General features: G+C 40.0%; 1 protein-coding gene across 1 annotated transcript in view; it reads right to left on the bottom strand.

Moving 5' to 3' along the window:
- Positions 1 to 906: 906 nt before the first annotated feature.
- Positions 907 to 26,047, bottom strand: part of LOC100583227 (ankyrin repeat domain-containing protein 18A) — a 64,344-nt gene continuing 39,203 nt past the window's right edge. Inside the window, 13 exon segments of the mRNA XM_030810817.1 lie at positions 907 to 1,034; positions 1,037 to 1,136; positions 1,138 to 1,179; positions 1,333 to 1,431; positions 2,476 to 2,484; positions 3,069 to 3,145; positions 3,984 to 4,037; positions 5,197 to 5,242; positions 8,616 to 8,804; positions 8,806 to 8,839; positions 16,523 to 16,734; positions 17,331 to 17,612; positions 24,922 to 25,051. Coding sequence (XP_030666677.1) covers positions 907 to 1,034; positions 1,037 to 1,136; positions 1,138 to 1,179; positions 1,333 to 1,431; positions 2,476 to 2,484; positions 3,069 to 3,145; positions 3,984 to 4,037; positions 5,197 to 5,242; positions 8,616 to 8,804; positions 8,806 to 8,839; positions 16,523 to 16,734; positions 17,331 to 17,612; positions 24,922 to 25,051 — 1,402 coding nt within the window.

The raw sequence follows: 26,047 nt of genomic DNA, 5'->3' as shown, positions 1-26,047 counted from the left end.
GCAGGACCTGGATCCAGTCATGGACCTGTTAGTGCTGTCTCAGGGACACCAGGCCAACATCCTGGACATCATCCACATACCCAAGGAAGCTCTTACCAGAGTCCTCCTCAAGATGGCCTGTGGTCTGCCTCTTGGCACCCGAGAAGCCTACAGTGCTGTAGGAGCCCCGATGCATGGACTGGAGCCCCAAAGGCAGGGCACACCCTGTTCCTGAGCCTGCTGCTCGTTTCCTCTATGTGGCTCCATTTGCAGCACATTTGTTGCACTGAGGCCTGTGCACACCAGGCAAAGACAAGCTGGCTCAAAGAGCAACCAGCCACCTCTGCAAGGGTGTGCCAGGAGCCGGTGGACCAGCCACCAATGTCACTCCCTGCCAGTCAGGGTAAATCAGTTCTTCTGCCCTGGAGGTACAGCCCCAGTGCCATCTGCTTTTCCTCAGGCCTCCACTCCATCAGCTGTCAGGTGGTGGTCACTCAGGCTGTGGGAACCTGGCCATCCCTGTTTCCTTGAGTGGGGGAGGTTGGTGGCTGCTCCACCTGCTCCTGGCACACGCTTGCAGAGGTGGCTGGTTGCTCTTTGAGCCAGCTTGGTCTTGCCTGGCATGCACAGGCCCCAGGTACTGAGAAGCTGCTCTGAGTGAGCTTGTCTTGGGCCAAATTCTAAGTCTGGCCAGGGCCACAGAAGGCCGAGTCCCCTGGGTGGTAATCCTGGCTGCTGCAGGGAGGCCCATGGTGCCCCTCCCCTCCCAGGGCTCAGGATGAGGTCCGACTGGGACGGGACCTTTTAGGTATGGGACTTTTGCCCCAGGAGGGGGCCTCTGTCACACAGGTTGGGTGAGAAGATGCATGGCATGCTGCTGGCTGCCAGGGCTGTTGGGATGCACGTTCACCCTTCCCTCCAGGGATCTCAAAGTGACCAGCTTCCCCTTTAAGAATGACTTCCCAAGGCTCAGGAGCCATCTGGGGCTGTAGGGCAGCTGGCCGCATGCTGCCCTGGCTTCTTCCATGTTGTGTTGGTCACTAGCCACCAAGGGGTTCAGATGCAGGCACAATGCAGGATGGTTGTCTCTGGACCTGTGTCTTTGTTATCATGGAGCTGGATTGGGCCTGGTGACAGGGCCCTGATCGGGTTGTCCTGGGTGGTCACGGAGGTGATCAGAAAAGATGCAGAATGGAATTGCTGCAAGGATGAATGAGATGAATGTCAGCACAGAACAGGCACCCGGTGAGTGTTCAGGGATTACCCTCAGTAGCTGCCCAGAGGCCAAAACCACCCACCTGATAGTGACTGTCCCCAAGCCAGGAGGAAGAGAAGAGAGAAGGTCTCACTCACCTGAGTCTGATCAGTGAGCTGTGTTGAGATGTGCCTCTCATCTAGAAAATGGTCCTTCACGCAGAGCTACTCACAGACACTGCTGTGTGTCTCTAACTGCTCCACAACACAGAGGCGATGGGCACTCAGCAACAGTGACATTGTGGGGTGACACAACCCACCACAACGGGAGCCTGCTTGGGTCAACAGGGCCCAGAGTCAGTGTCCTCTATCCCCTGAACTGACATGTGTGTATGTAATGTGTTTGTGTATGCATGTGTGCCTGTGTGTGTGTATGTGTTTGTTTGTCTTGCTTCTCTGAACAGGCCTAGCTTCTCCACTCATGGGTGTACCCAGGTCCTCATCACTGTCACCTTAGAGCATTAGAGCCTCTATAGGTGCTCCCCAATCTCTGCCCTCCCCACCCATGGTGGTCCTGGGGATGCAGACAGAGGGGCACTGCATAATGCTGAGAGGGCTGGCACCCTCTCTAGGTGGAACACAGGTCATTTGTAAAGTTGTAGGTCTGCCAAGCAGTATTGGATTCAACACATCTTCTCACTTTCTCTTTCCAGCCACCCTCCAGGGTGCCCTGACTCACCTTCCCTGCAGATGGAGGCAAGGAGGCTCCACAGACAAACCCCCTGCCTGAGGTCACACAGTGGCCAGCAGGCCAGGTACTGACCAACCGCCCCTGACCAGGTTCCCAGTGATAAGGTCCCTAATGACCACTCCTCCATTGACCAGGTCCCACTGATCAAGTCCCCACTGACCACGTCTCCCTAACCAGGCCCGCACTTCATAGGCCTCATGGGCCAGACCCCACTGACCAATTTTCCACTGACCTGGTCCCCACTGACAAGACCGGGTTCCCACTGACAAGACCACAATTTACCAGGTTGCTGCTCACCCGACCCCCCCCACTGAACAATTCCCCATGGATGAGTCCCCAGCTGACCGAGCCCCCTCTGACCAGGCCCTCTCTGACCAGGCTCCAAGCCACTAAGGCCCCACACTGACCAGGCCCCTGGTACACTGTATAGGCCCCACCAACCAGTTTTTCATTGTTTACGTTCCAACCGATCAGGCCCCACTAATAAGGCCACCACTGACTCGGTCCCCCCACTGACCAGGCTTCCAATGACTAGGTCACCAGGTCCCCACTGATGAGGCCTTTACTGAGGAGGCCACCACTAACCAGGCCCCTGCTGATCAGGTCCCAACTGACCAGGTCCTGATGACCAGGTCATCTCTGACCACGGTCCACTGACCAGGCCCCTGAGCAACGAGGCTCAAAGTCTCATTACAATGTCCCCCTCAGCTCACAGACCCTGCCTCCCTGCATGCGTGCCCAGAGGTCAGGCCCTGGGGTTTTTTTGGGACTTGGCCTTTCCTCCAAGACACAGGGAGAGACAGTTGGCCTCAGGCTCCAGGTTCCGAGCTCCACACTCACCCCAAAGGCCCTCTGCGCCCATCTCAAAGGAGACAGTGAGGTGGCCTGGCCCTGCCTGGCCCCGCCATCTACCCTATTCCTGAGTGTCAGAGTGTGAGGAAGGGAGGGACATTTGGCAGATGAGACACCCTGTGCTGTTGGGTCTCCCAGGGCCCTTCCCACAGAGCCCCAATCTAAAGACACAGCACAGAGGCTACAGGAAGACTAATCCAGAACCTCTGAGGCTGAGCCAGGGACCACATGAGGACTCTCCCCAGACAGCCAGAAGGCCCTATGCTAGTTTCTTGGTACCTCAGTGGATGGCGGCAGCGGTTCTTCTGTTGGGGACCAGTGAGTACACGCTGGGGAGGGCTCGCCTGTGCTTCCTCAGTGGCTCCACCTCTGCTTCTAAAAAAAATTACTCATTCCAGGGCTAGGGCAGAGAAAATACAAGAAGAGCTTAGAACATCTTCTGCCAGAAAGTAAAAAAGTGCTGACAGAGTAATGGAGACAAATCAAAAAGACATAAAGTCAGCTTGGAATGTCTACCACTGGCCTAATCTTGGGGAATTGGAGCATCAGAATCATGAGCTTCCCTTCTCCCTTATTTATTGATTTTATTTCTCCATGTAGAACAAAGAAGACAATAAGAAAATAATCATCTGGCAACCATCATAGTAATAATTGTTCAAACACAAGTCATCCAATCCATGAAATGCTAAATCTAGTGGGTTCTGAGGAGTAACCAGATATTTACAGAGCCTCAAAGTATCTCCATACAAAATACGGTTGAAGTACAAAAAGAAAATCATAACATTAGCATGGACAAACCTGGCAGGTACTCCTTAAGTCTCCTAAGTAATAACAACTGTAAAATGCAAATAAGCCTTCGATGACCTTTACTAACCTTTACTAAAGTATCAATGATGACTTGGTTGTTTAAACAGCTGACATTTGGGCAATTTGAATATGTCAAACTCAATAATACTGGTTTTCATTTGCAAGATCCACTTAAAACTTAAGGAGGCTAAAAAATATCATTTAAAATACACTATAAATTATCATCATACATATGATACAAAAATATCCTACTTCAGTAAATATTGTAATGTTACATACTTTATGAGGAACAATTAAAATGTGTAAATAGCCCAGTAATAAAGTTTTATAATCTTTTAAATCACACAGTTTTTCCTTAAGACTTTATGGTTAAATATTCTCTTCATTAGATGTGGCTTACCAGTGGATTCCAGAGAAGAAAGTAGATGGAAGCAAGTGTCCAACACAGCAACAGCTGGAAGGAAAAATAAAGAATTATGTTCTTTACCTAAAACACTTCAGTTAACTAAGTGTGAGTTTAAAAACTAAAGAGTTGAGAACTTTATCAGAGTTAATAAGAATGAGAAATATGTATGTACATTTACAATACAAAATTACTATTTAATAATTTACACATGGCATTAATTCTAATTATGTTTAAATATCAGAGCTTTTTCATTCTTCATTCATGTAATGAAGCCACATGCTAAGGTACTAGAACCAGCACTGGAATTATAAGATGAAGATGGTATGGTCCACCTCTCAACAGTCATATGCTATAACCTAAAAAAACAGACAGGCAGGCAATGTCCATACAGAGTCATAGATACCATGACAGGTATACAGCAGGGCACTACTGGAACACATGGAAGGGACATCTACCCACTTTTATGTCAATATCATGGGCTTTCTGGTGGAGGAGATAACATAGGTTGATACCTGAAGGACAAGGAAAAGCTTCCCAGATAGAGGGAAGAGGCGAAGGCAAAGAGCCTGAGGTGAGGAAGAGCCCTGCAGAGTTCCACTCCATCCAGTTTGGTGCTAGAGCAAAGGGCAGAGTGCAGTAAGTTGCAAGAGAAAAGGCTGAGTAACTTGACAAGAATTACATTGACATGGGTGTTTTAATTTCATGGTGAAAAATTTGGAACTTTTCCTGAGAACAAGTGTAAGCCGGTAAATGACAGGGGATTTAAAATGTCACCTGTCAAGTGACTCCTTATGAAGGGTTATTGCTCAGCTAAGTATTTCTGAATGAGTCTTAGGTCTGTTGGCCTTCAATCTCTACCAAAACCCTGAGAACCCGATGATGTCTTTGTTTTCTGAGAATCGTTTCAATGTGCTGGCTGACAGTTCCATGAGGATGGCAAAACTTAAGAAAGTGTAGAGCCAGTGAAAAAGAGATGCACAAACTTCTTGGAAATTTTTTAAGCTATGGAACATGATGAATTTATGGTGCATAAGTACAGTCTTCTCTGTGAAAATTTTTGTTTTCACATCTTTCATTAGATGTGTGTAAGAAAAAAAATACTTGACATAATATCTATTAACCCAAGAATGAAAAGGAATGCCATTTGCTATTTACACTTTATTTCTAAAATAAACCTAAATTTAATTAATAAATTTTGGCAACGTACTTCTCTTTGTTTCTCTAATTATTTGTTCTACACAGTCCAGCTCCATCTAAAATAAGTAAAAATAATAATAATGTTTAAGTTAAATAAGAAACATTATCATGAAAATAATGTATCATTACAAAATGTGGCCTTTAGTATTTTTAGTGACTAGACATAACTTGAAGTTTGTGTGAATAGAAAAATAATCACATAAAGTAAAATTTCTACTTATTTTAAGTTTAGATAACAGAGGATGTATATGTGTAATGCTGTTTAGAGTAATCTGACAAAAATGCAGTTAATATTGATCTACTGCACATACATGATTTTAGAAAGGTAGTGTTTTATTAGTACAAAGGTTAAACAATGGCCAGGCATGGTGGCTCATACCTGTAATCCCAGCACTTGGGGAGGCCAAAGCAGGCAGATCACAAGGTCAGGAGATCGTGACCATCCTGGCCAAAAGGGGGAAACCCCATCTCTACTGAAAATACAAAAATTAGCTGGGCGTGGCGATGCACACCTGTAGTCCCAGCTACTTGGGATACTAAGGCAGGAGAATTGCTTGAAGCCAGGAGGTGGAGGTTGCAGTGAGCCGGCCTGGTGACAGAGTGAGACCCTGTCTCAAAAAAAAAAAAAAAAAAAAAGATTAAGTAATTAAAGCCATCTTTTGCAATGAATGCATTGCTTTGAAATTCTTAGAAAACTCTGCCCTTTATAAAAGTTTAATCCATTTTTTACTTCAATAAATTTTATCTTAAAAATAAATTTCTATTCTCTACTTATAGTAAACTTTTCTTTTTTTTTTCTAGTTTGTATTCTATAAATTAACATGGTACCTCTGTAGGTTTCTTCCAAAGGCATATTGAGGGATGCCGAGGTTTGCAGTACAATTGAACCCATCACACAGGTAGTGAGCATAGGACCCAATAAGTAGTTTTTCAACCCTGGCCCACTCTGTCCCTCCCTGTTCTTATTTCCCATGGTCTATTATTCCCATGTTTATGACAATGTGCACCCAATGTGTAGCTCCCACATGAGTGAAAACATGAGATATTTGGTTTCTGTTTCTGCGTTGGTTTGCTTAGGAAAGTGGATTCCAGCTGTATCCATATTGCTGCAAATGACATGATTTTGTTCTTTTTATGGCTGCATAGTATTCCATGGTATATATGGAATTTTCCAATCTACCTTGGATTTTCAATCTACCTTGGATGCACCTGGATTGACTCCATGTCTTTGCTATTGTGAATAGTGCTGCAATGAATATACATGTGTATGCATCTTTTTGTTACAATGATTTATTGTCCTTTTGGTATACGCCTAGTATACTAATGGGGTTGCTGCATCCAACAGTCATTCTTAGTTCTTAATTTCCAAACTGCTCTCCATAGTAGCTGAATTAATTTACATTGCCACAAATGGTATGTGGTCCCTTTTCTCCACAGCCTCCCCAACATCTTTTTTTTTTTTTTTTTCTTAACAAAAGTCATTCTGACTGGTGTGAAATGGTATCTCACCGATGTTTTGTCTGGCATTTTTCTGATGATTAGCAATGGTAAGCATTTGTTAATGTTTGTTGGCCACTTACATGTGTTATTTTGAGAAGTGTCTGTTTATGTCCTTTGCCCATTTTTAATGATGTTATTTATTTTTTGCTTGTTGATTTGTTTAGGTCTCTTATGGATTCTGGATAATAGGATAATAGGCATTTGCTATATCCATAGTTTGTGAATATTTTCTTCCATTCTTTAGGCTGTCTGTTTAATCCCACGATAGTTTCTCATGCTGTGCAGAAGCTATTTAGCTAAATTAGATCACACTTGTCAATTTTTGTTATTCTTGCAATTGCTTTTGAGGACTTAGCCATAAATTAATTGACAAATATATGTCCAGAAGAGTATTTCTTGGTTTTCTTCCAGGATTTTTATAGTCAGAAGATGTACTCTTATGTAAGAAAAGCACAAACACTTTTTTTTTTTTTTGGACGGAGTCTCCATCACCCAGGCTACAGTGCAGTGGTATGATCTTGGCTTACTGCAACCTCTGTCTCCTGGGTTCAAGTGATTCTCCTGCCTCAGACTCCTGAGTATCTGAGATTACACATGCCTGCCAACACACCTTGCTAATTTTTGTACTTTTACTAGAGACAGGTTTCATCATGTTGGCCAGGCTGGTCTCAAACTCCTGACCTCAGGTGATTCACCTGCCTCAGCCTCCCCAAATTTTGGGATTACAAGTGTGAGCCACCGTGCCTGGCCAAGCACAAAGCTTTTAACATAAAAATGGAAATAAGCATTTTAGTGTTTTAATTCATAAAATGCAATTATTTCAGATTCTACTAAATAATAAACATCCATATGTGGTAAAGTGTTTGGATGCCAATCATTCAGTTGTGATCATGGGTGGGAAGAGTTGAGATGGTGCAAATAAACTTTTTTTTTATTTTTTATTTTCAAGACAGAGTCTTGCCCTGTCACCCAGGCTGGAGTGCAGTGGTGCAATCTCAGCTCCTGCAACCTCCGTCTCCCAGGTTCAAGCAATTCTCTGCCTCAGCCTTCCTAGTAGCTGGGATTACAGGTGCCCGCCACCACACCCGGCTATTTTTTTTTTTGTACTTTTAGTAGAGATGGGGTTTCACCATCTTGGTCACGCTGGTCTTGAACTCCTGACCTCATGACACACCTGCCTCAGCCTCCCAAAGTGCTGGGATTACAGGCATGAGCCATCGCACCTGGCCGGTGCAAAGAAACTTTAAAAGTGACATGGGCCAGGTGCGGTGGCTCATGCCTGTAATCCCAGCACTTTGAGAGGCTGAGGCAGGCAGATCACAAGGTCAGGAGTGCGAGAAGAGCCTGGCCAATATGGTGAAACCCTGTCTCTACTAAAAATACAAACATTAGCTGGGTGTAATGGTGGGTGCTTGTAGTCTCAGCTACTCAGGAGGCTGAGGCAGGAGAATCACTTGGACCCGGGAGGTGGAGGTTGCAGTGAGTGGAGATGGCACCACGACACTCCAGCCTGGGCGACAGAGTGAGACACTGCCTCAAAATAAAGAAAAAAAAAATGCGGTATGAACCACAGCTAAACTACAATCAATTAGAGAGTGAGCCAAAGCATCTCAAAGTATATCATCAGTTATCAGGCAATAACATGCAATTTCTAAAACCTAACTTAAATGCAGCTTTTAAAGACATTTGAAATGTGTCCGTTTAGTCACATTTATTGAATAAAGTTAGCAAATGGATATCTCTTGAAAATGAGAGCTCCAGGGAATTAAAAAATGTAAAGTTCCCATATCCTTTCTGTGTTAACACAGCTAATTATGATCTTTACTTAACATGCAAAAGTCAACAGAACAACTCAGTACTTCACCAAATTAAAAACAAGAATTACGCTAGAGAAATGAAACCCTAAAGAGAAACGGTCATATAACTAACCTCAGTCAAGTAGTTCTTGCAGTTATTTGAAGTCTGAGGGTTTGAAGTAGGAATTCTTACGGGCCTTTGGGGAATATATTTTCTGTTGAGTCCTATACTAGTAAGATTTTCAACACAAGGTGACTCTGGGCCTCGCCTTATAGGAAGAGTGCTGAGAAAATATTTCACCCACTCTTTCTCCATAAGGAGCCTTGGTGCTGATCATTGCTATTTTCTTATTCACTCTGTAAAGATAGCAAAGACAAATGCTTACTATTACATTTTTCCTTAAATGATTCTTAATGACTTGCAGTTTTTAAAAACTTGCCCTGAGAGTAAACCAAATTACCCACTAAACAGTGTTTTCACACCGAAGATGTGTGAGAGCATACCTGTTGTAAGGAATCATAATTTTAAAATCGTTCTAAAGAAGCACCTTTGTTTCTAAGGTGATTTATACTGAACAAGCAGTTCAAACAAAGTAGACAGGGAGGAGAAATGGCTATCAGTGATGTATGGCTCAACAGGTAAAACTTGCTGCCTTCTAAAATGGCTCCACTTGTAAGATTCTGAAGATTCCATTAGAAATACTTGTATTTAAAGGGTAATAATGTGGGAAAACGAATATGTTGATTTGCTTGATTATAAGAACCACTTCTTTAGAAATAATTATATCAAAACATCATGTTGTATTCCTTAATATAGCTTGAGAAAACTAAAATGAATAAAAAAAATCTAGGAATACTTGTGTTTAGTAAATCAGTTTTAGATTTCACGCTTGTACATTTCACCCATTATCTAGGACCAATTAAACATTTGGCACTGAGGAATAATTCAGAGCAACAACGCCTAGGGGAGAACTAGATTGGTTGGTGATCAAAAAGAACTAAAGCATCTCTGAAGGCAATTAGCCCCCAGCACTGTGACCAAGGCCCTGGAGGTGGGGCATGTTCTTTCTGCCTTCCACACACCCCTTCAGGCTGAACAAGGTGTTATTTTTTAACTGCTTTGTGAATGATACTTCTTTAAATTCCGGTGATAATTATTCCCTATTTCACAAGGATGCCTTTCTGTGACATCTTAAATACGTTACACAAATAGTCTTTCTTGAGGCACCGTCTGGTGATAATACTAAAGATCACAATCAAAAATGATTGTGCCCAGAGTAGCAGTACCACTTTGCATTTAGGTTGTGATCTACCGAAAAAAAAATTAAACTCATTAATATTTCTATTTAGGGAAATTCTGATAAGTAATTTTATAACAGGATCACTTCATTAATTATAAAGCTTCAAAAACACTTAGTGAAAAAAACTAACAGATCAGGTTAAATACATGAGACTTTTCAGGGGAAAAAGCGATAAAAAAGCAAAAAAAAAAAGAGAGGAGAGACAAAAACTACCTTTGACTAACATTTTAAAGGTAAGATTATTTACTAATATTATTTTTCTTTTTTTTTAAACAATTATTTTTAATTTTTGTGAGTACATAATAGATGTATATATTTACAGGGTACATGAGATGCATTGATACAGAAATGCAGTGTGTAATAATCACATAATGGAAAATGGGTATCCATCCCCTCAAGTATTTATGCTTTGTGTTACAAACAATCAAATTATAGTCTTTTATTTATTTTTATTTCTTTTATTATACTTTAAGATTTAGGGTACATGTGCACAATGTGCAGGTTTGTTACATATGTAACCATGTGCCATGTTGGTGTGCTGCACCCATTAACTCATCATTTAGCATTAGGTATATCTCCTAATGCTGTCCCTCCCCCCTCCCCCTTCCCCCCACCCAACAGTCCCCGGAGTGTGATGTTCCCCTTCCTGTGTCCATGTGTTCTCATTGTTCAATTCCCACCTATGAGTGAGAACATGCGGTGTTTGGTTTTTCTCCTTGTGATAGTTTACTGAGAATGATAGTTTCCAGTTTCATCCATGTCCCTACAAAGGACATGAACTCATCATTTTTTATGGCTGCATAGTATTCCATGGTGTATATGTGCCACATTTTCTTAATCCAGTCTATCATTGTTGGACATTTGGGTTGGTTCCAAGTCTTTGCTATTGTGAATAGTGCCACAATAAACATACGTGTGCATGTGTCTTTATAGCAGCATGATTTATAGTCCTTTGGGTATATACCAAGTAACAGGATAGCTGGGTGAAATGGTATTTCTAGTTCTAGATCCCTGAGGAATCACCACACTGACTTCCACAATGGTTGAACTAGTTTACAGTCCCACCAACAGTGTAGAAGTGTTCCTATTTCTCCACATCCTCTCCAGCACCTGTTGTTTCCTGACTTTTTGATAATCGCCATTCTAACTGGTGTGAGATGGTATTTCATTGTGGTTTTGATTTGCATTTCTCTGATGGCCAGTGATGATGAGCATTTTTTCATGTGTTTTTTGGCTGCATAAATGTCTTCTTTTGAGAAGTGTCTGTTCATGTCCTTTGCCCACTTTTTGATGGGGTTGTTTGTTTTTTTCTTGTAAATTTCTTTGAGTTCATTGTAGATTCTGGATATTAGCCCTTTGTCAGATGAGTAGGTTGCGAAAATTTTCTCCCATTTTGTAGGTTGCCTGTTCACTCTGATGGTAGTTTCTTTTGCTGTGCAGAAGCTCTTTAGTTTAAGTAGATCCCATTTGTCAATTTTGGCTTTTGTTGCCATTGCTTTTGTTGTTTTAGACACGAAGTCCTTGCTCATGCCTATGTCCTGAATGGTATTGCCTAGGTTTTCTTCTAGGGTTTTTATGGTTTTAGGTCAAACATTTAAGTCTTTAATCCATCTTGAATTAATTTTTGTATAAGGGTAAGGAAGGGATCCAGTTTCAGCCTTCTACATATGGCTACCCAGGTTTCCTAGCAACATTTATTAAATAGGAAATCCTTTTCCCATTCCATTGCTTGTTTTTGTCAGATTTGTCAAAGATCAGATAGTTGTAGATATGCAGCATTATTTCTGAGGGCTCTGTTCTGTTCCATTGATCTATGTCTCTGTTGTGGTATCAGTACCATACTGTTTTGGTTATGGTAGTCTTGTAGTATAGTTTGAAGTCAGGTAGCGTGATGCCTCCAGCTTTGTTCTCTTGGCTTACGATTGACTTGGCGATGCTGGCTCTTTTTTGGTTCCATATGAACTTTAAAGTAGTTTTTTCCAATTCTGTGAAGAAAGTCATTGGTAGCTTGATGGGGATGGCATTGAATCTATAAATTACCTTGGGCAGTATGGCCATTTTCACAATATTGATTCTTCCAACCCATGAGCATGGAATGTTCTTCCATTTGTTTGTATCCTCTTTTATTTCATTGAGCAGTAGTTTGTAGTTCTCCTTGAAGAGGTCCTTCACATCCCTTGTAAGTTGGATTCCTAGGTATTTTATTCTCTTTGAAGCAATTGTGAATGGGAGTTCACTCATGATTTGGCTCTCTGTTTGTCTGTGATTGGTGTACAAGAATTTTTGTGATTTTTGTACATTGATTTTGTATCCTGAGACTTTGCTGAAGTTGCTTGTCAGCTTAAGGAGATTTTGGGCTGAGACAATGGGGATTTCTACATATACAATCATATCATCTGCAAATAGGGACAACTTGACTTCCTCTTTTCCTAATTGAATACCCTTTATTTCCTTCTCCTGTCTGATTGCCCTGGCCAGAACTTCCAGCACTATGTTGAATAGGAGTGGTGAGAGAGGGCATCCCTGTCTTGTGCCAGTTTTCAAAGGGAATGCTTCCAGTTTTTGCCCATTCAGTATGATATTGGTTGTGGGGTTGTCATAGATAGCTCTTATGATTTTGAGATATGTCCCATCAATACCTAATTTATTGAGAGTTTTTAGCATGAAGCATTGTTGAATTTTGTCAAAGGCCTTTTCTGCATCTATTGAGATAATCATGTGGTTTTTGTCTTTGGTTCTGTTTATATGCTGGATTACATTTATTGATTTGCGTGTGTTGAACCAGCCTTGCATCCCAGGGATGAAGCCCACTTGATCATGGTGGATAAGGTTTTTGATGTGCTGCTGGATTCGGTTTGCCAGTATTTTATTGAGGATTTTTGCATCAATGTTCATCAAGGATATTGGTCTGAAATTCTCTTTTTTCGTTGTGTCTCTGCCGGGCTTTGGTATCAGGATGATGCTGGCCTCATAAAATGTGTTAGGGAGGATTCCCTCTTTTTCTATCGATTGGAATAGTTTCAGAAGGAATGGTACCAGTTCCTCCTTGTACCTCTGGTAGAATTCGGCTGTGAATCCATCAGGTCCTGGACTCTTTTTGGTTGGTAAGCTATTGATTATTGCCACAATTTCAGAGCCTGTTATTGGTCTATTCAGAGATTCAACTTCTTCCTGGTTTAGTCTTCGGAGGGTGTATTTGTCAAGGAATTGATCCATTTCTTCTAGATTTTCTAGTTTATTTGCGTGGAGGTGTTTGTAGTATTCTCTGATGGTAGATTGTATTTCTGTGGGATTGGTGGTGGTAACCCCTTTATCATTTTATATTGCATCTATTTGATTCTTCTCTCTTTTCTTCTTTATTAGTCTTGCTAGTGGTCTATCAATTTTGTTGATCTTTTCAAAAAACCAGCTCCTGGATTCATTAATTTTTTTAAGGACTTTTTGTGTCTCTATTTCCTTCAGGTCTGCTCTGATTTTAGTTATTTCTAGCCTTCTGCTAGCTTTTGAATGTGTTTCCTCTTGCTTTTCTAGTTCTTTTAATTGTGATGTTAGGGTGTCAATTTTGGATCTTTCCTGCTTTCTCTTGTGGGCAGTTAGTGCTATAAATTTCCCCCTATACACTGCTTTGAATGTGTCCCAGAGATTCTGGTATGTTGTGTCTTTGTTCTTGTTGGTTTCAAAGAACATCTTTATTTCTGCCTTCATTTCGTTATGTACCCAGTAGTCATTCAGGAGCAGGTTGTTCAGTTTCCGTGTAGTTTTTGAGTGAGTTTCTTGATCCTGAGTTCTAGTTTGATTGCACTGTGGTCTGAGAGACAGTTTGTTATAATTTGTGTTCTTTTACATTTGCTGAGGAGAGCTTTACTTCCAACTATGTGGTCAATTTTGGAATAGGTGTGGTGTGGTGCTGACAAAAATGTATATTCTGTTGATTTGGGGTGGAGAGTTCTGTAGATGTCTATTAGGTCCGCTTGGTGCAGAGCTCAGTTCAATTCCTGGGTATCCTTGTTAACTTTCTGTCTTGTTGATCTGTCTAATGTTGACAGTGGGGTGTTAAAATCTCCCATTATTATTGTGTGGGAGTTTAAGTCCCTTTGTAGGCCACTCAGGACTTGCTTTATGAATGTGGGTGCTCCTGTGTTGGGTGCATATATATTTATGATAGTTAGCTCTTCTTGTTGAATTGATCCCTTTACCGTTACGTACTGACCTTCTTTGTCTCTTTTGATCTTTGTTGGTTTAAAGTCTATTTTATCAGAGACTAGGATTGCAACCCCTGCCTTTTTTTGTTTTCCATTTGCTTGATAGATCTTCCTCCATCCCTTTATTTTGAGTCTATGTGTGTCTCTGCACAGGAGATGGGTTTCCTGAATACAGCACACTGATGGGTCTTGACTCCTTATCCAATTTGCAGTCTGTGCCTTTTAATTGGAGCATTTAGCCCATTTACATTTAAGGTTAACATCGTTATGTGTGGATTTGATCCTGTCATTATGATGTCAGCTGGTTATTTTGCTCGTTAGTTGATGCAGTTTCTTCTTAGCCTTGATGGTCTTTACAATTTGGCATGTTTTTGCAGTGGCTGGTACCAGTTGTTCCTTTCCATGTTTAGTGCTTCCTTCAGGAGCTCTTTTAGGGCAGGTCTGATGTTGACAAAATCACTCAGCATTTGCTTGGCTGTAAAGTATTTTATTTCTCCTTCACTTATGAAGCTTAGTTTGGCTGGATATGAGATTCTGGGTTGAAAATTCTTTTCCTTAAGAATGTTGAATATTGGCCCCCACTCTCTTCTGGATTGTAGAGTTTCTGCCAAGAGATCAGCTGTTAGTCTGATGGGCTTCCCTTTGTGGGTAACCTGACCTTTCTCGCTGGCCGCCCTCAACATTTTTTCCTTCATTTCAACTTTGGTGAATCTGACAATTATGTGTCTTGGAGTTGCTCTTCTCGAGGAGTATCTTTGTGGCATTCTCTGTATTTCCTGAATCTGAATGTTGGCCTGCCTTGCTAGATTGGGGAAGTTCTCCTGGATAATATCTCGCAGAGTGTTTTCCAACTTGGTTCCATTCTCCCTGTCATTTTCAGGTACACCAATGAGACGTAGGTTTGGTCTTTTCACATAGTCCCATATTTCTTGGAGGCTTTGTTCATTTCTTTTTATTCTTTTTTCTCTAACTTCTCTTCTTGCTTCATTTCATTCATTTCATCTTCCATTGCTGATACCCTCTCTTCCAGTTGATCGCATCAGCTATCGAGGCTTCTGCAATCTTCAGGTAGTTATCGAAACTTGGCTTTCAGCTTCACCAGCTCCTTTAAGCCCTTCTCTCCATTGGTTATCTAGTTAAACATTCATCTATTTTTTTTTTCAAAGTTTTTAACTTCTTTGCCATTGGTTTGAATTTCCTCCCGTAGCTCGGAGTAGCTTGATTGTCTGAAGCCTTCTTCTCTCAACTTGTCAAAGTCATTCTCCGTCCAGCTTTGTTCCATTGCTGGTAAGGAACTGCATTCCTTTGGAGGAGGAGAGGTGCTCTGCTTTTTAGAATTTCCAGTTTTTCTGCTCTGTTTTTACCCCATCTTTGTGGTTTTATCTACTTTTGGTCTTTGATGATGGTGATGTACAGATGGGATTTTGGTGTGGGTGTCCTTTCTGTTTGTTAGTTTTCCTTCTACCAGACAGGACCCTCAGCTGCAGGTCTGTTGGAGTTTGCTAGAGGTCCACTCCAGACCCTGTTTTGCTGGATGTCAGCAGCGGTGGCTGCAGAACAGCGGATTTTCATGGACTGCAAATTCAGCTGTCTGATTGTTCCTCTGGAAGATTTGTCTCAGAGGAGTACCCGGCTGAGTGAGGTGTCAGTCTGTCCCTACTAGGGGGTGCCTCCCAGTTAGGCTGCTCTGGGGGTCAGGGACCCACATTAGGAGGCAGTCTGCCCATTCTCAGATCTCCAGCTGCATACTGGGAGAACCACTACTCTCTTCAAAGCTGTCAGACAGGGACATTTAAGACTGCAGAGGTTCCTGCTGTCTTTTTGTTTGTCTGTGCCCTGCCCCCAGAGGTGGAGCCTACAGAGGCAGGCATCCTTGAGCTGTGGTGGGCTCCACCCAGTTTGAGCTTCCTGGCTGCTTTTTTTACCTACTCAAGCCTTGGCAATGGCAGGCGCCCCTCCCCCAGCCTCGCTGCCACCTTGAAGTTTGATCTCAGACTGCTGTGCTAGCAATCAGTGAGACTCCGTGGGCATAGGACCCTCCGAGCCAGGTGCGGGACACAATCTCCTGGTGTTCTGTTTTCCAAGCCTGTTGGAAAAGTGTCGTATTAGGGTGGGAGTGACCCGATTTTCCAGGTGCTGTCTGTTACCCCTTTCTTTGACTAGGAAAGGGAATTCCCTGACCACTTGCACTTCCTGAGTGAGGCAATGCCTCACCCTGCTTTGGCTTGCGCATGGTGCACTGCACCCACTGTCCTGCACCCACTGTTTGGCACTCCCTAGTGAGATGAACCCGGTACCTCAGATGGAAATGCAGAAATCACCTGTCTTCTGCCTCGCTCACACTGGGAGCTGTAGCCTGGAGCTGTTCCTATTTGGCCATCTTGTCTCCACCTCTACTAACATTATTTTTCAAAATTACATTCTCAAATTAGCATTCACTTCCTACTAATATCCTGAAGCCATCTCACTAAAAATTATGCTTTTGAAACAAATTAATGAGCTTAATTCATTTTCTATGAGTGTATGTTTTGACTTACTTTGTTAATTTTCTTGACATGGAATTGTTAGCTTTCAGTGCTGCTGCAAAGGCTTCCTTATATTCTTCTAACTCAGTTGTAACCTCTTCATAAGCAGTTTTCATTTTGGAGAATTTACATTCCACATCTTTAAATGTGAGTTCCTTCTTATTTAGTGAAGCCATATTATCCTTGTTTAACTTCTCTAATTGTTTTTTATATTGTGCTTGTTTCTAAAACAAAGGAAAAGAATATACTTTTAAAACAATTATAACCTAATTATTATATGTTTGTTGCCTTTCATTTTGAGTCAGTGATTCAAAGAGCATTTTTTAATATGTTAAAAAAGAGGCTGAAGCTTAAAATATTTCAGCAGTATCAAAACTAATAACTGAATTCAGAATTAAATCTGATTTATAAAAATTTGATATCATAATTATGTTAGTATTAATGTAATCTGGTCACATAAAAAGTAATAGAATCCATTCATAATTTTAAAAAGTGATCAATGAACAATGTAGCTTAAGACCAATTCAAAAGTATCACATAATTTCTAAATCACAATTTTTTCCTATGCCAACTGGTCTTAATCATCAAATGACTCCATAATGAGAATCATTACTCTGAAAGATTGATTTTGTTATAATAATAATGGAAATGTAAATATTTAAAAGAAAAAACAGATGTCACTTTTTTCTAGAACTCTACAAAGCAGATTGCTACAAGAGAGGCAGAGGAAACCCTATATGTATATATATCCAAAATATAATTTGCAGTGAAATAAATGAAAGCACATTACAGGTAAACTTACCTGATTTAAACAACTAACCTGTAAATGGATTTCTTCTAATTTTTCTACTGCCTGCATTGCCCTTTCATCTAGCTCTGATTTATATTCTTGTAGTTTACTAAGTTCTACTGTACTGTTTTCCACATGTGTCTTAAGATTTAATATTTCTTCTTCCAATATCTTTTTATCCTCCTCAAGTTTTTCACATTCCTGTTGTACTTTTTTCATAGATAATAACTCCTGTTGAAGAACTTGATTGTCTTTAGCCAAACTGACACATTTTGAAGATACAGCTTCCTTCTCTGCCATAAGATCATCAAACTGCATGAATAAAATAGTATAGCTTGATAATGAAGTAGGCTGAGAATAATCTAATACAAAACCAACAGCAAATTTTGAAATGCATTTACTTGCAATAAAATGTTATCTGTAATGCAGCAGATTCTTCAAATGTGAACCCTTAAATTACTCAGAATTTTAAGAACAAAGTTAAAGCTACCATGAGTCATAAAAATATATTCTTTACTATCATCATCTTTGCCACAGAACTTTTGTACTTCATCTTACTATTATTTTTCTGATAATTCATTTTTGTTCCTCCTTAAATGGCACAAAGTCATCTCCTAGTAAAAAGTGTCTAACCCTCTTCCCTCATTATCATTCCCCACAGTATGTCAAAAAAAGTTTCAGAGATATCATATTGAGTTATTTAGGCCAAAGTCAATAAATGGCTCTAGGAATAAGACTTTGAAAATAGTATTACACTCTATACTAGGCATGGTGGCTCACGCCTGTAATCCTAGCACTTTAAAAAGCTGTGGAAGAAAGATCACTTGAGGCTAGGAATTTGAGATCAGCCAAGCAACATAGTGAGACCCCCATCTCTACAAAAAAAATTTTTTTTAAATTAGCCGGGCATGGTGGCTCATGCCTGTAGATACAGCTAGTTGGGAGACTGAGGCAAAAGGATGGCTTGTACCCAGAGTTCAGGGCTGCAGTGAATTATTGTCACTGCACTTCTGCCTGGATGACAGACAAAGATCCTATCTCAAAAAAAACACAAAATAATGAATCCTATAATTAAGGATTCTGATGCCATAAGCCTTTCCTTAAACTGCAAATGTTTCATGCTAATTTGAATTGCATTTTAAGAAGTAATGATTCTTGGGGTAAAGGCCATAGAATATGGCACCCAGAAATAAATCCACATATTTCCAGCCAACTGATTTTGGACGAACATGCCAAGAACATACACTGGGGAAAGGACAGCCTCTTCAAATGAATGGCACTGGGAAAACTAAATATCCATATGCAGAAGAATGATACTAGCTTCCTATGTAACACCATATAACAATATAAACTCAGAATCGATTGAAGACTGAAATGTAAGGCCCAAAATTATCAAACTACTGTAAGTAAACATAGGGAAAATGCTTGATGACATTAGTCTGCACAAAGATTTTTATGGGTAAGACATCAGAAGCACAGGCAAAAAACAAATGATAGACAAATGGTACTACATTAAGCTAAAGAGCTTCTGTCCAGCAAACAACTGAGTGAAGAGAAAACCTGTAGAATGGGAGAAAATATTGTCAAGCTATTCATCTAATAAGGGACTAATATACAAAATATACAAAAAAACTCAACTTCACAGTAAAAAAAAAATCTGAGTTTAAAATTGGGCAAAATATCTAACTATACTTTTTTTTAGAAAAAGAAATACAAATAGCCAATAAATAAATTTTAAAATGCTCAGTATCACTAATCCTCAGGGAAATACAAATCAAATCTACAATGTGACATAATCTTGCTTCAATTTGAATAAATTGTTGTCATTGAAAAGACAAAAAAAAATAACAAATGCTGGTGAGTCTCCAGAGAACAGTGAACTCTTACATGCTGTTGGTGGGAAGGTAAATTAGTGCAGCCACTATAGAGAACAACATGAGGTTTTCTCAAAAAACTAATAATGGGACTGCCGAGGGATCCAGCAACCCCACTACTGGGTATTCAGGAAATAGAAAAGAAAATAATAGATCAAAAGGATACCTGTCCTCATATGTTTACTGTAGCACTATTCACAAAAACTTATGTATGGAATCAACCTACATGTCCATCACCAAATGAATGGATGAAAAACTGTGGCACACATACACAATGGAATACTATTCACCGTATAAATGAATTAAATCCTGTTATTCGTGGCCACGTGGATCAGTCTGAGGGACGTTATGTTAAGTGCAGACACAGAAAGATAAATACTGCGCATTCTTACTCATGTGTGGGAGCTAAAGGAAAATTGAGGGCTGGGCAATATGGCTGATGCCTGTAATTTCCTAGCACTTTGTAAGACCAAGGCAAGGGAAAAAAGTTCCAGAGCACCCTGGGCAACGTAGGGAGATATCTCTAAAAGTCAAAAATCGGACAGGTGCAATGGGGCATGCCCATAATCCCAGCTGCTCAGGAGGCTGAGGTGTGAGGATCACATGAGCCCAAGAGTTTGAGGCTGCAGTGAACTATGATCAAACCACTGTCTCCAGTCTGGGTGACTACAGTTGCCCAGAGCCCAGACTACACTAGCAAGACCCTGTCTCTTAACAACAACAAAAAAAGCTCATAGAAGTAGGGGAGGGGAGGCTGGTTAATGGATACAGAATTACAGTTAGATAAGAGGAATGAGTTCTGGTGTTCTGTGGCATTGTAGGGTGAATATGGTTAACTATGATTTATTGTATATTTTTAAAAAGCCAGAAGATTTTGAATGTTCACAATTCAAAGAAATGAAAAATGGTTGAAGTAGTAAATGTGCTAGTTAGCTTGATCATTACACACTGTATATGTGTATAAAAATATCACTCTATACCCTATAATTATGTATATATGTGTCAATTAAAACAAAAGAGAAGCTACATTCATCCCATTTAAAAAACAGAATATGGGCCAGCCTTACTGACTTCCTTCTAATGAGTAGAATGTAGTAAAAGGGATACCATGTGGCTTCCCTATCTCAGACTGTTTTCCCTTGGAACCCAGCCCCAATTGTGAGAGACATCAGGCCACAAAGAGAGCCTGAAAGTGCCTGTGTCAGTGTTCATGCTGCCTGTCCCAACCAAGTTTACAGCCGATGGCCAGCATCAACCATCAAACACGTGGGTGAGCAAAGCTTCAGAGGATTCCATTTCCCCAACTGAGCAGCTGTTCCTAGGGAAGCTGAAGGGAGCAGAGACAAGCTGTCCTGGCCAAGTTTTTCCCAAACCACAGGTTCATGAACAAAATAAATGTTTTTCTTTCAAGCCACAAGACTCTGGCTAATTGTTAGAAAAATAAGTTTTAAAAAGAGACAACAGGAAACATAACTTATGCAGCAGAAAAGAGTCTCCTTTAAAGTAGGATCTAATAAATGTTGAGATTTATTTATTGATGTCAAACATTATTGAGAAGCAGCAGATAACCAGGAGAGAGACATAAGCTGCTGAGGAGGAACTTCTCCTAAAACCCCTTCAATTATGAACTCTGATAACAAGGCAAGGGTGTCTTCTTACAATTTCCCCTCAAGTTAGGAAATAAGACTGGGAAGCAAGAAGACGTATGATTTGAAAAACAACTAGAAGTACTTGGTTACATAGCCAAAATCAGACATTTACCTGATTTCAATTAACTAAAATTCTTAAAGAAGCAGCTTTGAGTATTTATTAATCAACCTAGTATTCAATTTTCATTTTCTTTTCTAAATGAGGGAATAAGGAGAACATTATGGAATGATTTTTAGTCTTCACAGAAGTAAAATAAACATAGTGTGTTTTGAGTGTTAGACATCAGATGCAATTTCTCCTTTACCTTACTCCAAGCTTGTTTGTATGGAGAAGTTAAGACCATCCCATCTCTATGTTTTGCCACAATGCTTCTCTATAGCACACAACTTGGCTCTGAAATTTTGAAAGTCAAAATACTAATCTACTATGTGTCTCTGATAAATTGCCTGAACATTACCTGATTTTGAAGTGCTGCACTCCTAAGACTTTTTCTTGGAATGAGTTAAACTTTTTATTCCAAGAATCCTCTACTGAGCTAGAAAGCAGAGCTGTGCATCTCTGTTTCAGTAAAAGGAGGTCAATACAGGGAACTGTGGTTTCTGAGAATGCAAGATCTGCACCAAGAAAAGGATTAGCCACAGTGCTACCCAAGAGAACCAGCTGCCAGGTGGAAAGAGGGTCTGTGAACTGCAAGATGATGACTTCACTTGATTTCCACAGAGGAAAGCTGGCGGCTCAGATTTAAACTTCTCCTCCCTAGATGGTAAACATCTATGGAAGGTTCTATGAATTATAATGAGTTAGTAAAACATAATGCACTAAATATTAGACTATGTCAGCAGATCCTGTGACCAAAACTTACTGAAAATATAACTATAGCGGGAGGCAATGGAAAAGAGACTAAAGGTTTGAATGGAGAAAAAAAGAAATTAAGTGTGTCTTGTAAGCCTGGCTTCCCATCATGTCTTAGAGTAAGTAAGGTATAAGCTGGCCAGAGACTCCTTTGTGACACAAAAGGTGAAGTTAAAGATATTCCGCTAAATTTAACTTTTATTATGACATAAGACAACTGGTAATATGCAACATGATTGAAAAAAACTTCTCATTAAATTCGATTTGGCCTTGACATAAGAATAGACATAAACAAGCTAAGAATTGATAATCTAAAAATAAACCTGCACATTGACAATCAATTGATTTTATACAAGCTTAACAAAAGAATAAAATGGGAAAAGAATAGTCTTTTCAACAAACGGTGCTGGGACAACTGGGTATCCATATGCAAAAAATAAAGTTCGACCAAATATCTTATTTAAAAATTAACTCAAAATAAAACAGTTAACTGTAACAGCTAAAACTATAAAACCCTCAGAAGAAAACACTGCCATAAATCTTAGTGACTGCATTTGGCAGTGTTTTCTTAGCTATGACTCCAAAGGAAAAATGGATTCAATGGACTTCAAAATTGAAAACTGCTGTGCCTGAGAAGACAGTATCAAGAAGTGAAAAGGCAAGACGCCAAGTAGAAGAAAGTATTTGAAAAGTGTATATCCGATAAGGGACTTACATATACAGGAAATATAAATAACTCTTGCAATTAATAAATAACAAGATAACCCAATTTTTAAAAATGGGCAAAGATTTTGAATAGATATATCTGCAAAGAAGATATAAAGATGGAGAAGCACATTAATAGATGCTTAATGTAATTAGTCATTAGGAAAATGTAAATCAAAACCACATGTGGTATCACTTCACACCACAGGATAAAATCTTTGTTCAAGAAAAAAGAGTAAGTGTTAGGAAAAATGTAAAGAAATTAAAACCCTTATCTAATGCTGCTGGGAATGTAAAGTGATGCAGCCACTTTGGAAAACAAACGGGCAGCTCCTTAAAAGGTTAAGCATGAAGTTACCCTATGACCCAGAAATTCCGGTCACAAGTATATACTCCAGAAAAATAAAAACATACACAAGCACAAAAATTCATCCATAAATGTTTACAGCAGCGTTATTAACAGGAGTCAAAAAGTGGAAAGAACCAGAACGTCTATCACATTTGGGTGGGAAAGAGCCCAAAGGTCCATCACTTGGCGAATGGATAAATAAAATGTTTGATGTATCCATACAATGGAATCTAACTGAGCAATAAGAAGAAATTAAGTACAGATACTGTATTAGGAGGAGACAGCAAAATGCCTAGGCAGATACGGAAGGGTCCCCAGAGAATCTCCAACCAGCCCCACAAGTGTTTACACCAGATGTTATGTGCAGATAAGGGAACCTGGACTTGTCTTGCCTGGACATGCCTGCAGCAGACCAGAGGCCCACATGCACTGGGGGGATGGGGTGGAGTCACCAGGAATTCACGCCTTATGCAGGGGAGAAGCCAGGCCGCTTCAGCTCATGTGCTCCTGGTATTCAATTGTTAGGTGGAAACCTGTTTGCAGGACCCCTCTCTTTGCTGAGAGCTTTCCTTTCACATAATAAATTCCGTCCTCCTCAATGTGTCTGCATGCTTAATTTTTCCTGGTCATGAGAGAAGAACCCAGATGTAGCTGAACTAAGGAGCAAAAACCCGGCATCAATACCTGCTACAGCACAGATGCAACATGAAAAATTATGCTAAGTGAAATCAGCCAGTCACAGCAGACCACTTGCTTTTCATTTCAGAGGTTTATAGGCAAATCTATACAAAGAAGGTGGGTGGTTCCCTAGGGCTGAGGGAGGAAGGGAAAACTAGTGAAGATGGCTAAATAATGTGGGGTTTGTTTTCAGGATGATGAAAATGTTCTAAAATTGATTGTAACAATGACTGCATAACTCTCTGAAAATACTAAAGTCAATGACTTGTATATTTTAAATGAGTGAATTGCATGGTGTGTTCATTATTTCTCAATAAACCTGTTACCAATGCCCCCCAAATTAATTTGGTGCTAGTGATCTGGAGACAGGTACTGCTTGGTTTCAGATCACTGGCCAGAGTTCAGGACATAAGAGAATCAACAGCATGTCCTTTTTATAGAAAAAAAGATTTGTATTTTAAAAACTATCCTTTTCATTAGTATTGTCTGTAAAATTAAATGAAAAATCTTTCTTTCACCGCTTAAAGCACTGAGACATTTACATTGAAGAATAAGACCTTGTTTTCTTTGGCCCCAATTTCTATCTAAAGAGTCTGGGAATCACATGCTTCAAACCATCAAATCTCATCAGATGGGTCTTATTAACTTATAATGTGGCTTACTTTCTAACCTGATTCTGGTACAGCATCGCAGAGAGAAGAAGCTGAAGGAAATCAAAATATTTAACCCCAAAACATATTTTTTGGCATATTTTGAAATGGCTGCTGCAGGGCCAAGAGATTGAAATGGCCCTCATTAATGAAGCCCAATCTCTCCCCTTCTAGGTCTTCCCAGATCTGGGGAAGATTAACTAAGAGCCTGATGAATTTAAAGTCTGAAAAGATATATTTATCCTCTATTTTCTCAACATATTTTGGCAGAATTTGGGTTTTTCCGTTATTAACATTTTCCCAAAATATGTGATTTTTTAATCCCAAAACTGAATTAAAATTACTGTATGTTGGAATATAAATTATTCTATTATAAAGATACATGCATTTGTATGTTCATTGCAGCACTATTCACAATAGCAAAGACATAGAATCAATGCAAATGTCCATCAGTGATAGACGGGATAAAGAAAATGTGGTATATACACACCATGGAATACTATGGAGCCATAAAAATGAATGAGATCATGCTCTTTGCAGGGACGTGGATGAACTCAAAGCTGTTATCCTCAGCAAACTAATGCAGCAACCAAAAAACAAACACTACATCTTCTCACTTATAAGTGGGAGCTGAACAATGAGAGCACATGGACTCAGGGAGGGGAACAACAAACACTGGGGCCTGTTAGGGTCAGGAAGCAGAGCATCAAGATCAATAGCTAATGCCTGTGGGGCTTAATATCTAGATGATGGATTGATAGGTGCAGCAAACCATCATGGCACACGTTTACCTATGCAACAAACCCGCATGTCTCGCACATGTAATCTAGACCTTAAGATAAAATAAATTTTAAAAAAATTACCTTATGTTTTAGCTTCTTAATCAGAATATCCATTTTCAGTTGATCTGTTTTTAAGTCTCCATGGCAACCGAAGTGTTCATTTCCAAATACATTTAACATATTTATTGTCATTTCCAGGAGTTTCTTATATCTGCAGAAATGTACAGAATTAGTAAGTCAAGTATTTTTAAGAGTAAATATTTAATAATTGTTTAAACAGATATTATGTTATGGCATATCAAAGAAACACATCTATAAACTATGATCCTTTCAGTTTCAACTGAGCATAGTTTGGAAGCATTCGATATGAAATTATAATCTTAGGTAAGTAATATGAAGAACAATTTTATGGCATATATGGCAGGTAAAGTGATATTATAACCATACAGTTTTTTGTTGTTTTTTTTTTTGAGATGGAATTTCACTCTTGCTGCCCAGGTTGAAATGCAATGGTGTGATCTTGGCTCACTGCAACCTCTGCCTCCTGGATTCTTGTGATTCTCCTGCTTCAGCCTCCCAAGTATCTGGCATTACAGGCATGTACCACCACACCTGGCTCATTTTGCATTTTTAGTAGAGATGGGGTTTCACCATGTTGGTCAGACTGGTCTTGAACTCCTGACCGCAAATGATCCACCCACCTTGGCCTCCCAAAGTGCTGGGATTACAAGTGTGAGCCACCACACCTGGTCTAACCATACACTTTTTGTAAACAAACTATTCATATCCATGTTGGTATGCTAAGATGAAATAACCTATTACTAAGTATAAGACATAACCCAGAAATGATCAACCAAGATAAAAAAGTAAAACACACACGTTTGAAAAAGACACAAAAATACATTTTGATACTCATTGACCACAGTCTATAAGAAGAAAAAAAGTACACACAAAAAGCATCAAGGAGATCATTCAATGTAGAAAAAGAGAAGTAAGAAAACATCTTTAATATCTGAATTGAGGAGAAAAAGGAAACAGGCAGTTTTAGAAAAAAGGAAAGGGACAGAGAGATGTGTGACAATTTAAAGACTCTGAAGAAGAGATCTAGAGATCTTTGCTGACATAATGTCAACAAAATGAAAGAGATACAAAACCATGTAGAGAAAGGCAATGACAGAAAAACGTCAACAAGAATCAGAGAACCAGC

Source organism: Nomascus leucogenys, chromosome 4 (genome assembly GCF_006542625.1).
Source record: "Nomascus leucogenys isolate Asia chromosome 4, Asia_NLE_v1, whole genome shotgun sequence".
Taxonomy (NCBI): domain Eukaryota; kingdom Metazoa; phylum Chordata; class Mammalia; order Primates; family Hylobatidae; genus Nomascus; species Nomascus leucogenys.
The sequence above is the reverse complement of the archived record's forward strand: the minus strand, read 5'-3'. Positions and strand labels throughout refer to the sequence as shown.